The sequence below is a fragment of the Amblyomma mixtum genome, chromosome 6 (assembly GCF_055824585.1).
Source record: "Amblyomma mixtum isolate Tamu chromosome 6, ASM5582458v1, whole genome shotgun sequence".
NCBI classification, from domain to species: Eukaryota; Metazoa; Arthropoda; class Arachnida; order Ixodida; family Ixodidae; genus Amblyomma; species Amblyomma mixtum.
Window position 1 is genome coordinate 98,101,789 of NC_143017.1, and position 12,624 is coordinate 98,114,412.

Below are 12,624 nucleotides of genomic sequence, written 5' to 3' on the forward strand. Positions count from 1 at the left end.
CTGTACAATGCACTACACAAAACTCTCCTCTTATGAAGCTGGTTGGTTATTGTTGAGCTGTCCTTGCATTGCCTTTTTAGAGGCGATGTAGGTTCATAAGCACATCGGCAACGACTCTGGAGAGTGACACATATTCTGGAAGTAAATTAAATAAGTAGGAAGCCGCTAATCGAGAGAAAATATAGCAAAACTTTTACGTTTAGGAGGCGATTTTAAGGTAAAAATGCAGAAAGCAAGACAGTAAAGATCCTCAAGTTGTAGCGACGCGGTTTCGTAACGAAAAGCTAGGTCACGCCAAGGACTTTCGGTTGCCTCCATATTTATCCTTATCGTCAGCAGCAGCAGCAGCAGCAGCAGCAGCCTTCTATATCAGCGGTGCCCATCAACAGCGATAGAAGGTGGCATGTCTCTGCCAGAGACTGTATGCGACGAGGTGCGCCAGCTGAGCGAGGAGTTGTGGGCCTGCCCCGAGCCCTCGGGCGAGGAGCAGTTCGCCCAGCAGCTGCTGTGCGACATGTTGCGCACCAGGGACTTCTTCGTCATGCCCGGCTACCTGCTGCCCACCGCCTTCTGCGCCGAGCTCGTCTTCACCGAAGGTGAGCGTCCGCGTGTGAGGGCGCAGTTGTACAGCATCGTGACGCGCAGACGGTGGTCCCACGGTGTGCATCGTCTGCGACTACGACGCCGTGGCGAGCCTGGGTCACGCCTGGGGCAACAACCTGGCCAGTGCAGCTTCCATGGCGGCAGCCCTGACCATTCAGATGGAGGCCGCCAAAACGGTATGTCCGCGCAAGATGAGCGAAAAAAAAGGGGGTGGGGAGTTTTTCTACAATAAACTCGGACACTTATGTGCAGCCTTCAGATCTTTTTAACAAAATATTTTACGCTTACGCGCGGTATTCTTTCAACGGCTTTCAAATGCTCATTGGACGCTTTCATTGCATTTTAAACAGCCGCAGCAGCTGTCTATCAATTAGGAGGCATACGCTGGAAAAAAGATAGCACAGAAACCAAGAGAAATCAAGAGAAAGGTATGATTCTTTATGAGGAGCTCGGTAATGAGGACATCCGCCCAAGTGAGAAACGAAGGCAAGGAAGGCTGTAAACGCCTCGGCAGCCGTGATGGCACCAAGGTTGAAGAGGGTACAGGCATGCATACTGTGGCCTGTTTATTGTTTTTATAGCCCTGTGAACTTTGTAAACGGTCGCGCAAGAATGGCGCAACAAGAATTTTTCGACCAGCACACGCTAGTATTCTACAAAGATTTAACAGTTCGCCTTGCAGTTCAGCGGGCAAACGTACGTCTACACGAAGGTGTGGTAGCAGTAACAATGTCATTATATTATTTCAGTGACACCCCTCGTGACTGCTGAGCTTAATTTCGATATATCAGGAACAGTCACGGTGTAGATTCCCACCTCGGTGGTGCAGTGACTATGGCGTTTCGCAACTGGATACGGATTGGCGGGTTGGTTACGAGATCGTACATCAACACATGTGAAACGCAAAACTATAGGTACTGTACTGACGCTGCACGTTCAAGAATCAAAGGTGGCACAATTTAATGCACTGCCCTCCACCATTGTTCGCCTCTTAAATAACGTATTGAGCAGACGAGAAAAAGGAGATGAGGGGCTCAAATAAAGCCTGTAGCTTTGTTTTTGATACGAAAAATCTATGAATTAGATAATCAATAGCAAGCGTTGCTTTAGGGCGTCACCTTGCTTTCGGCATTAGTAATCAATATCAATGCCAGAAACACGACAGATTCTCTAGCGTTAACTTAAGGCACCGTGCTGAAATGCCTCAGTCTAGTAGGAGCTCACTGTCAGATATCTATGCACAAAATGTCCTGAAAATTCACCGCGGTACATGCGTCTCTCTGAACGGCTGATCTGATTGCTTATACGAGCTCCATGGAAGATGCATGAGAAACACTCCATGAATATTAGAACTCATAAGTGAATTTCGTTTCATGATAGAAAACCGCTGGTGTGTACTTTCGTATGAACCATCCGAACACCGCCATGTCAAGCGGTGTTTCGTAAACTGGCGCCTTTGATTGTCCCTCTGTCGTGTGCGTGAATATTCTCATTAGAAAATTCGCGTTACATTTTCTTTAAAGCGTAGGAAATGCATGATTTTATGCGGTTTTCCTTCATGGCTCACGGGTACACTCTATGAAAGATAGAAATTCTAGCAGGTTGCAACTGGTGAAGAATGTGCGTTTGTTTTTTGCTTATATCACTAAAACAAAGCTAAAGACGATTTGATGAAGCGTGCTTTGATTATAGTACTCCAAGTTAGGCATTAAAAGGCCACTGTAGTCCATTTCGCGTGATTCCTGAAGCGTTATTCTCTTTAAAAGAAACATTGTCGAATAGGTAGTTTCCATTTCCCGTGCCTACGAGTCATTTGGGGACGTCGATCTTGACGCCATTTTAACGCTTCGCACTTGCAAGCAAAATCGAAGCTTTTTGAGAAAAGGTACTTTGCGAATTGCATATCACATAAAAAAAGAGAGATTGTTTGGTGCACAGTGGTGCACCAATAGTGGTGCACAGAAACTATGATGATTGTTCGATTTAGCGATTCAAGGGCAGCTTGACAGTGCTGATTTGTGTGCTTGAGTTGCGGTCAAAGGCCCTATTTTCCAAACATTTCACCCGAGAGAAGCCACGCACAAGACTCGGTGAAAGCTTTGGTTTGCAAAAGTAGTAAAATAAATTGAAAGAAAATATTGCGAAAAACTACCATGCAGGTGCCAAGCGCGTAGTACGTGACAGAATCTCAAGGATTTCGGGCAATGGAACGCAATAACTCTGGAGATGCCCGTCTTAGGTCAGCAGCATCGCAAGGCCTTTTTTCTCACTGTGTTCTATGAAAAAAGTAGCCGACGACTGCGCTTCTCGGTAATACAAGTTTTGAGCGTAGCAGCTGCGGTAATTGAACCGTAGGCGGCCGCGCACGGGACGGGCAGTGCCGAACACAGGCGGCTCCGGGTTTCCGCTTGAGCAGGGCGCACAGCGGTCCGCCTCCGCTGAGCCTCGTCTCGGGCGAACGGACGGTGGCGGACGCTACCTTGGGGCCATCTTGGGTCGTCGCTGCGGAGCCGGTATTCACGCTATCGCTGTCTTTCATCCTCCGCGGCGCTTTGCGTTCGCTCTATTCCCCCTCGTGCTCGCCTTTGCTGGTTACTCCAAGGGGCGACGGCACCGCCGTTCAACGCGGAAAGGGTGCATAAAATTTTGCTATGCGAGAAATTACTCCGCGCTATGAAAAGCCAAGCTGTGACAGGACTTACCCTAAAACATGTAGCATAGGTGGAATTCCCTCACGTCCATCAAAAAAAAAAAATTCAGGGCCTTCAAAAGCGGGTGAAGTGCAGGTCCCTGGCGTCGCCCCGTGCCGCGGCCGGCTGCGAGTGCTTGGCACGCCCTCCGAGATGTGCGGCGAGGGCAAGGCTCTGCTGCTGGACAAGAACGCATTCTCGAAGGTCGACGCCGTGCTAGCCACGCGGCCTGCCCTGGGTCCCGGCATGGTTTTCTACGGGACCCCCTGCGCCACTTACGTAAGCAGTGGCGTTGTCGGCCCATATACGTATAACCCAACGAGGGAAACAGAACTACGGTTGCTTTTCTGGACACCAAACTTCTTGTGCATGCCTCACCCACCTTTTCCCTTATTTCATTTGGCTGTAACTCCTGCATGCGGGACCTTCCCAAGAGTAAGCTGAACCACTGGCGCCGACAGCCATGTGTCATGACTAATAAGCAAAAAACTCACAGGACGGTCATCAGTATGTAATGCAATATTTCGCGACAGCTCTTCGCGCTGGTGAATATAATATTGTTTATTTATTATTATATGTGTTCTTCCCTGGTGTAGTCTGCATGATGTCACTATGCTGTCACTCGTGGCGTCACTGTATTTGCACCACAGAGCGTGGCACGCTGCCATTGAGCCCTGCAGTAACGCCATGCCTTACGTCACTAAACTGCATAATTACCAGTCAGCGTAGCCTATTATAGTAAAACACGTTGTTGGGCTAGTTGGTGCATTGCATTAAGGAAAATAACACCAGCCAAAAGAATACGCAGACGGGAAACTGGGAAAAAAACAGGACAGAGGCTTGACTACGAACTGTTCATTTAAAACAGATCTGAGCTCAAATATATAAAGGGCATTCAGTCACATGGCCATCGCAAAACAAGCATCCCCCTCAACCTTCCGTCCCGGATACAGAAATTATTATTAAGACTGCATTCACCTTTTATCTTCCATGGGTATCTCACAGCTACCACTGCCTAATTTTCTGCCCTGGGATATTCCAACTCCTGGCGTCTACACCGAAAAGTACGCCGTGATCGCAGTTCAGAAGTGAATAGCGGTGTAGCCTACCGTCTAAGACCTGCATCTAAAGAAACTGTCGACGCACGCAGTTTACTTTCGAAGTTGGCCGATGGTGGCAACGCATGTATGGTCTGTTTACACCTAAAATAGCCTTTTTGTTGTTATAACGCAGTAATCCATCGATACAGGCCAACATGAATTAGTCCTGAGCGTCTCTTTATAAGGAATGAACAGAGTACGAGCCGGACACTTCTTTTCACAGATCTGGTTTTCGCATTCACTGGCGTTGTTATTGTGGCGTGGGCGAAGAGCATGGCAGTCAGCTGTTAATGCGCAGTGTCGATGGCGCGCTCTTCGGCTGCAGACCCGCGTGACGTACCACGGCCGCGAGAGCTCGGCGGTTCTGTCCCCGTGGGAGGGCATCAACGCGATGGACGCCGCGGTGGCCGCCTACCGGAACGTGGCCCTCGTGCGCAGGGACCTGCCGCAGCAGTGGCACGTGGCCGGTGCGTCACCTCCCTTCTCTTCCGCACTGCTTGCGCTCTGCTCCTGGAGGGAATCCGTCCAGCCTCCGCATCCCAACAACTGTAGAAACTGCCTCTTTTGCCTTTTTTCTTTCACGCGCGCACAGTTTCTAGTATCAAGGAGGGCTCAGAAAAAAAATTGGCTGTGGTTTAGCCCTGGCTAAACCAGGATGGAAGCGATAGCTTCGTACCACTGGCTACGCCTAGTTTCGCTATGGTCAAGCTTTTAGTGGCTAGCTTTGTTTATTTTGGTGACCCTGGCATTTCTTAGTTTCTCTTGGCTGACCACGGCCTTTTCATTCTAGCGCGCAAGTGCCGTAGACGGCCCATCGTCCTCCATAACGGTTGCCGCCGCGGTGGCTAAGCGGTTATGGTGCTCGGCTGCTGACCCGAAAGACGCGGGTTTGATCCCGGCCGCGGCGGCTGGAATTTCTTTGGAGGAGAAATTCTAGAGGCCCGTGTACTGTGCGATGTCAGTGCACGTTAAAGAACCCCAGGTGGTCGAAATTTCCGGAGCCCTCCACTACGGCGTCTCCATAGCCTTAGTTGCTTTGGGACGTTAAACCCCATAAACCAAACCAAACCATAACGGTTAGTCTACTGTCGAACCAACTACCTCCATATATACGTACCCCCCCCCCCCCCCCCCCGGGCGGCTAGATGACGTCATACCAGATAGCGCGCTGAACGCTCTTGCTGATGGCGAGCGTAACGGTTAGGTGACGTCATACCAGATGGCGCGGCGGTGCGGCGAAGCGTAGCGAAGCGCAGGTGCGGTGGTTGCTAGGCAACGGCTGTTGCGGCGGCTACGGCGCAGAGCTGCAGCCATGGGCACACGGCTGAGGTGCGACCACGCTCGATGAGGCGAAGTGGCTGGCGTAGTGAAGCTATCGCTTCAAAATCATAGTCGTCGTTATCATCATCTTTTTTGAACTGAAGGGCTCCTGTTGGGGCATTACGAACTTTGCGACGATGCGTTTTGTAATTTTCTCGGCGCTATTCGCGTTGTGCCATTTGGCATGGCATGGCTACGCTTCAGGTCCTGCAGGTACATTAACTAATCACCCTTTGTACAAAGTGTAACGTCTGGGTTTCATCATCATCATCATCAGCCTGACTACACCCACTGCAGGGCAAAGGCCTCTCCCATGTCTCTCCAATTAACCCTGTCCTTTGTCAGTTGCCGCCACTGTATCCCCGCAAACTTCTTAATCTCATCCGCCCACCTAACTTTCTGCCGTCCCCAGCTACGTTTGCTTTCTCTTGGAATCCACTCCGTTACCCTTAATGACCAGCGGTTATCTTGCCTTCGAATTACATGCCCTGCCCAAGCCCATTTCTTCCTCTTGATTTCAACTAAGATGTCATTAACCCGCGTTTGTTCCTTCACCCACTCCGCCCTCTTCCGATCTCTTAACGTTACACCTATCATTTTCCTTTCCATAGCTCGCTGCGTTGTTCTTAACTTAAGCTGAACCCTCTTTGTTAGCCTCCACGTTTCTGCCCCATAGGTGAGTACCGGTAGGATACACCTATTGTATACTTTTCTCTTCAGGGATATTGGTAAGCTACCATTCATGATCTGAGAGAACCTGCCATATGAGCTCCACCCCATTCTTATTCTTCTAGTTATTTCCCTCTCATGATCCGGATCTGCGGTCACTACCTGCCTTAAGTAGACATATTCTCTTACTACTTCCAGCACCTCGCTACCAATTGCGAACTGCTTTTCCCTTACTAGGCTGTTGAACATTACTTTGGTTTTCTGCATGTTAATTCTTAGCCCCACCGTTCTGCTCTGCCTGTCTAACTGATTGATCATGCTTTGCAGTTCTTGTCCTGAGTGGCTTAGCAAGGCAATGTCATCAGCGAATCGCAAATTACTCAGGTATTCTCCATTAACTCTTATCCCCAACTGTTCCCATTCCAGTCCCCGGAATACCTCCTGTAAGCAGGCAGTGAAGAGCATTGGCGAGATCGTGTCTCCCTGCCTGACACCTTTCCGTATTGGAATTTTATTGCTGACTTTATGGAGAACTATAGTAGCTGTGCAATCGTTATAAATATCTTCCAATATTTTCACATGTAACACTCTTCTACACCCTGATTCCGCAATGCCTGCATAACAGCTGAGGTTTCCACTGAGTCAAATGCTTGCTCGTAATCAATGAAGGCTATATATAGGGGTTGGTTATATTCTGAGCATTTCTCTATCACCTGATTGATAGTGTGAATGTGGTCTATTGTCGAGTATCCTTTACGAAAGCCTGCCTGATCATTTGGTTGACTAAAGTCCAAGGTTGTCCTGACTCTATTAGCAATTACCTTAGTAAATACCTTGTAGGCAACGGACAATAAGCTGATTGGTCTGTAATTCTTCAAGTCCTTGACGTCTCCTTTCTTATGAATTAAGATAATATTAGCGTTCTTCCAAGCTTCTGGTACTCTCGAGGTCACAAGGCATTGCGTATACAGGGTGGCTAGTTTTTGTAGCACAATCTCTTCTCCGTCCTTCAACAAATCTGCTGTTACCTGATCCTCACCAGCTGCTTTCCCTCTTTGCATTGCTCCTAAGGCTTTCTTTACTTCCTCCTTCGTTACTGGCAAGATGTCCCATTGCTGTGCTCGACTGCCTCCCTCAGTAACTTGATGATTACATTCGCTACTGTATAGATTTGTGTAGAACTCTTCGGCTAATTCAACTATCTTATCCATATTGCTGATGACATTGCCCTGTTTGTCTTTTAGCGCATACATCTGGTTTTTACCTATGCCCAGTTTTTTCCTCACTGATTTTAGGCTACCTCCGTTACTTAGAGCATGCTCGATTTTCTCCATGTTAAACTTTCTTATGTCGGCCACCTTGCGCTTATTTATTAACTTCGATAGCTCTGCTAGTTCTATCCTGTCTGTGGAGTTAGACGTCCTCATGCTTTGGCGTTTCTTAATCAGATCTTTAGTCTCCTGAGATGGCTTGCTGGTATCCTGTCGAACCATCCTACCACCTACTTCTGCGGCGCACTCTGTAACGATAGCTGTAAGATTATCATTCATTGTTTCAACACTACGGTCGTCTTCTTCAGTTAAAGCGGAAAATCTGTTTTGCAGCGACATTCTGAATTCCTCTACCTTCCCTCTTAATGCTAACTCGTTAATAGCCTTTCGCTGGGTTTAACGTCTGGGTTTAACAGGGATTTAACGTCATGATGCTGCACATGGATTATAAGCAAAGCCGTAGGGATCCCGGATTAATTAATGCGGATTAATGCGCAGGCGTTCTGCGGCCGTCGGAGTGCTCCCCACTGCGCGTACCCGATCGCTGCCGGCTCGAGCTGTTCGGCTGCACACCGAGCGCTGCCGAGCTGCTGGAGCTGCAGAAGCGGCTGCGGTCGGCGTGCATGGGTCCCTGCCACTCCACGGGCTGCATGGTGTCCTTCGACTACCAGCGGCCCTACGTCGACATGATGGCCAACGAGACGCTCGGACAGCTCTTTCTCGACCAGACACAGCGCGCGGGTGTCACCGGTGAGGACATCGCTCGCTCGCGTGTCGCCGGTGGAGTGTATGTAGTTGATGCATACGCTCTCGAACAAGAATTTTGCTGCACGCCGACTGAGGTCGACTCCGTGTTTGGGTATTCGCTACCACACTTCAAGATTCAACTAATTTGAGAACGTGCTTCTTCGTTTCCCATCGCTTTGGAACGTCAGCAGTTCCATGGGAACTGCACACGTATCAAAACTGCAGTTCTGGTCGTTTTTTGCAGTCGGCTCTTCATTTTTTGAATAACTTACTTCAATAAGAGGAAGTGCCCAATGGAGACTTACTAAAGGGCGGGTGTGACTAAAAAAGTTTATTTTGCAGTGTATCTTTGTGTTAGGCGCTATTTGAACATATTGTTTCATTTAAAAATTGCTTAAACGCTTGGAAACAGAACCACAGTGGACGCAAAAGTCGCATTGGCAGAAAGCGTCTTTTTTTTCCGCTTAAGATAACTCCTTTTCAAGATTTCGTACCTCAACTAGATGTCGTCCTCTTACCCCGTTCACTGTTAACAAGAAAACTATTATTTTCACCCACTATTACTGCACTCTATTTCCGTTGCCACTACCGGGTGAAAACATGGCAACATCTTCGTTTGAACAATCCATTCAGAGCGGACGTGTTGGTCCTGGACGGTAAAGCAGCTTCCATCAGCAGACCTTTTTGTTACATAGCGCGTGACGTACTGGGTCATATTACAGTCACATCAACTCAAGAATGCAGCATCAAACGTCACTTAAAGGAGGCCCTCCATACAATGGCGATGACCTATTTTCATGACGTCGCGTTCAACCACCTTGCACTTGCCAGCGGCCGTGCCAGGTGCAAGGCTGTTGACTACGAAGTCACGACAGTAGGTCAGCGTTATTGCCTGGAGGACCTCTTTTGAATGACGCAAAGGCGCGGTGGTAGCCTCACAATGGGCAGGCCATTATACCGTGTCAAGTGGGATTAATTTTGTCCCTTGTTTCTTGTGTTCTGCTCACCTCAAATATGTACGCGTCAACCTGATCGCCTGTCTCGTCACCTGTGTTTTCCGACAACATCCGGGCTGTCCTGAAAGCGACTCATTCCGGTTGCTTCTTGGACTGCTTTTCAGCTCGACTGTTCGGCGCCGGCACTGCCCACCAGCAGTTGGAGCGGCAGCAGCAGTGGTTCCTTCCCTCGGGCCTCGGCATCGTGTCGCACTCCCTGCCCACGCTGTGCCCACTGTTCGCGCTGGACGCGGAGCCTCCGCTCTCGGCGGCGGCCGCCTGTTGCACGGACGATGCGTTCGAGCACTGCCTGCAGGCCGGCCGGTGCCTCGCCCTCACGGCACTCGCCCTGCTCAGGGATTCCTCGCTCGTACATAAGGCGAGCGAGCCGTTCTGTTCCGTGCTCTCTGTTTCAGTGCATCGCTCTATTTGTACCACTCGGCTTGAGTGCACCTCCACATGATTTTCTTGGACCCTGAGAGTCATGCTCATATAACATGTGAAGAGAAACGGAAGTGCTCGCTGGTGTCAGAGAATTGCACCGCCCAGTTCGAGTGAACCTCCACACACTTTACGTAGATCCTTGGAGTCGTGTTCACACCAGCTGGAGAGGAACGGAATTGTACGCAGACTCAAGCGAACTTTTCTGTACTAATCGGTGTGCCTATGCTGCGAGCATTCCAAGTTACGACATGAGTCTTTACTATGTGGATACCGGCGCAAGTTGAAGCAAACGCAGAAAATGATGTCGACGTGCAGGACCCTGTCCAGTCCGACGCTGTTTCCTTCGAGTTCTTTTGAAGTGCGCTTCGGTGTATACCAAAATGTCTGCTTTAAAGAGCCCGCAAAGATCCATGATATTCTATGAGCCTACCAGGTTGCGAAGCTTTGACAGGTACCCTTAACCTTAAACCGTATACCACGTTAGCTGGAAACCTTTAGATTCTTCATACAATACACTGTTCGCTAACAAACAGCGCTGGGCTCAGTGCACTAATGGGCACATTTCAAGCGCTAACTGTTAAACGCATGACTCTCAGTAGCGAGAGCCCTTAATACGACATACGTATAGAGATATAGTGATTTGTTAATAGGCAAGAAAAAAAATGGGGGGGGGGGGGGCGGAGCAGGTTATAATTGTTGCTTGGATCAGTTAATCAGAAGACAACCGGATAGTAGGATTACAACAAAACCAGTAGAAAAAAAATTAACATAGCACCGTTACATTCGTAACATGCCTTCCTTCCACCGGAATGAAACCCACAAGATGCGGTTGCTCTGAGGAAATTATGCGCCAAAAACTACCACAGCATTCTCCTCACTTTCGGCCAGTACATTCAAAGGACAGTGTTAATTGGATAGACGTGGGAGAGACCTTCGCCCTGCACTGGGCGTAGTCAGGCTTATGATGGTGGTATATTAGATTTATAATAATATTTATAGTTGCATGCGGGTAATAATAATCATGGTTCCCAGTAAACTCCAAATGGCCCAGCTTTATAAGTTAAAGCACGAGTGACAGTGACCAGCAAAGTTCTCTAGCTTGCTTATTTTCTGCGCAACAAACATAACAATCACTGGATCTTGCCTACGTCTCGGGCTAAATGCACAAAACTGCGCTTCCGGATTTGTTAGTGCCTCACTGTTTAGAAGCCTTCATCGTTGATGTCAATGAGTTGAAATTATCTCCAAAGCGCGCGTACAGCGTGTAACGTTCCGCTCTGACACCGGACGCTTTTAATCAGCAAGCAGCAATTTCTTCTTTGCTTCTCATTAGTTATACTTGACACCCTCGAGCAGTTAACGACTGTATGGCTCATAGGAAGTTATCGCTTCAATAGCGTCGAAACTTCGGCTTGCTGCTTCCCGCTCGTCTATCTGATGCGCTATACAGCCTCCAAAGGCTGCCACCATCGACAAAGAAGCTCGAGTCGACCGCGCAATTTAAAAACAAGTGCGGTTCTACCTAGGCTGACCACAGAACCCATCCCTCTTCAACGTTGTCATATTAGATGAACTAAGGCGCCCTTCCAGCTTTCTATAGGCCGTGGAAATTGCCATTGGTTTAGACATCGCCCGCTGAGATAACCCACCCACTCTAGTAAACATGTCTGCCGGTGAAAATGGCGTCAATATTGGATTTTAGTTTTTTTATGCTTCCAGTTCACATGTCATTCGACATGCTTGAAGCTGCAGTCTCCTGAGAAGCTATATTTTTATATCGTAATCCCGGTGATGTTCAATCTCACCCCACGACAACGACAGTGTCAAATATCACGCGCACGCGCTGACAAACTTGGAGAAACTTGAAAATGAGTCTTCGAAGCGAGAAACGGGAGACTTCGAGGTCACTCTTCCGAAACGACGGCCTCATTAAACCTCAAGTTCACTCATGAAACCAAAACTTGAAACAGTCACCCGATCCCTCCTCAATGTGACCTCTTGGCGAGACAGTCATATTCGTGAGAAGTTGAGGTAGATCTCGTTGTAATATAATAATGCATTCGGCAGAGACACTTAAGCATTACTCTCACTGGGAGCACTGGCATCCTCCCACACACGCGCACGCGTATGACGCCACCCGGAACGCTGTACTACGAACGGTTGCATCACAATTTTAATATGAAAGTCTGGGAAGGCATACAATTGAAGGTGCATATGTCATCGGTTCGAACCCCTGTCGCAAGTTAACCTCCATCTTGACTTGCAGATGTAAGCTATATGCAATAAGAAATCATATGACGCCTTTATTAAGACACATATTGACACCTAGATTAAGATGAGATTAAGAAGTTTGTAGGGATAAGGTGGCCGCAACTGACAAAGGACAGGGTTAATTGGAGAGACATGGGAGAGGCCTTTGCCCGGCAGTGGGCGTAGTCAGGCTGATGATGATGATGACATATTGTAACGCGGCGGCCAGCCGAACAATGAGGCGTGGTGAACGATGGCTATGAGATCTTTTAATGGCCGCTGGCCTAGCGCGGGCGCTCCGTCCCGCGCCACTGCCAGCTTCGTCTTCGTCACACTACCCGGGGCCTCCGAGCGATCGTCCCGATCGGTGACGAACAGACGGCGAAATGACGATGGTCTTGAGTGAAGGATCGAACAATATGTAGAAGATGGTGCAGTGCTGGCCGCCACGATGAGAAAGATGAGAGAATGAGTCCCGGTCCACGAAGCATCCGCGCCGTAGGGTGCCAGGAGCTGACGGCCGAGGTCTCTGGAC

The 12,624-nt window shown here is 48.9% G+C and overlaps 1 protein-coding gene across 1 annotated transcript in view; it reads left to right on the top strand.

Moving 5' to 3' along the window:
- Nucleotides 1–403: 403 nt before the first annotated feature.
- Nucleotides 404–12,624, top strand: part of LOC149339805 (peptidase M20 domain-containing protein 2-like) — a 32,932-nt gene continuing 20,711 nt past the window's right edge. Inside the window, exons 1-6 of the mRNA XM_089551001.1 lie at nucleotides 404–596; nucleotides 646–779; nucleotides 3,390–3,572; nucleotides 4,719–4,860; nucleotides 8,152–8,403; nucleotides 9,521–9,774. Coding sequence (XP_089407127.1) covers nucleotides 404–596; nucleotides 646–779; nucleotides 3,390–3,572; nucleotides 4,719–4,860; nucleotides 8,152–8,403; nucleotides 9,521–9,774 — 1,158 coding nt within the window. The remainder of the gene's footprint in view (nucleotides 597–645; nucleotides 780–3,389; nucleotides 3,573–4,718; nucleotides 4,861–8,151; nucleotides 8,404–9,520; nucleotides 9,775–12,624) is intronic.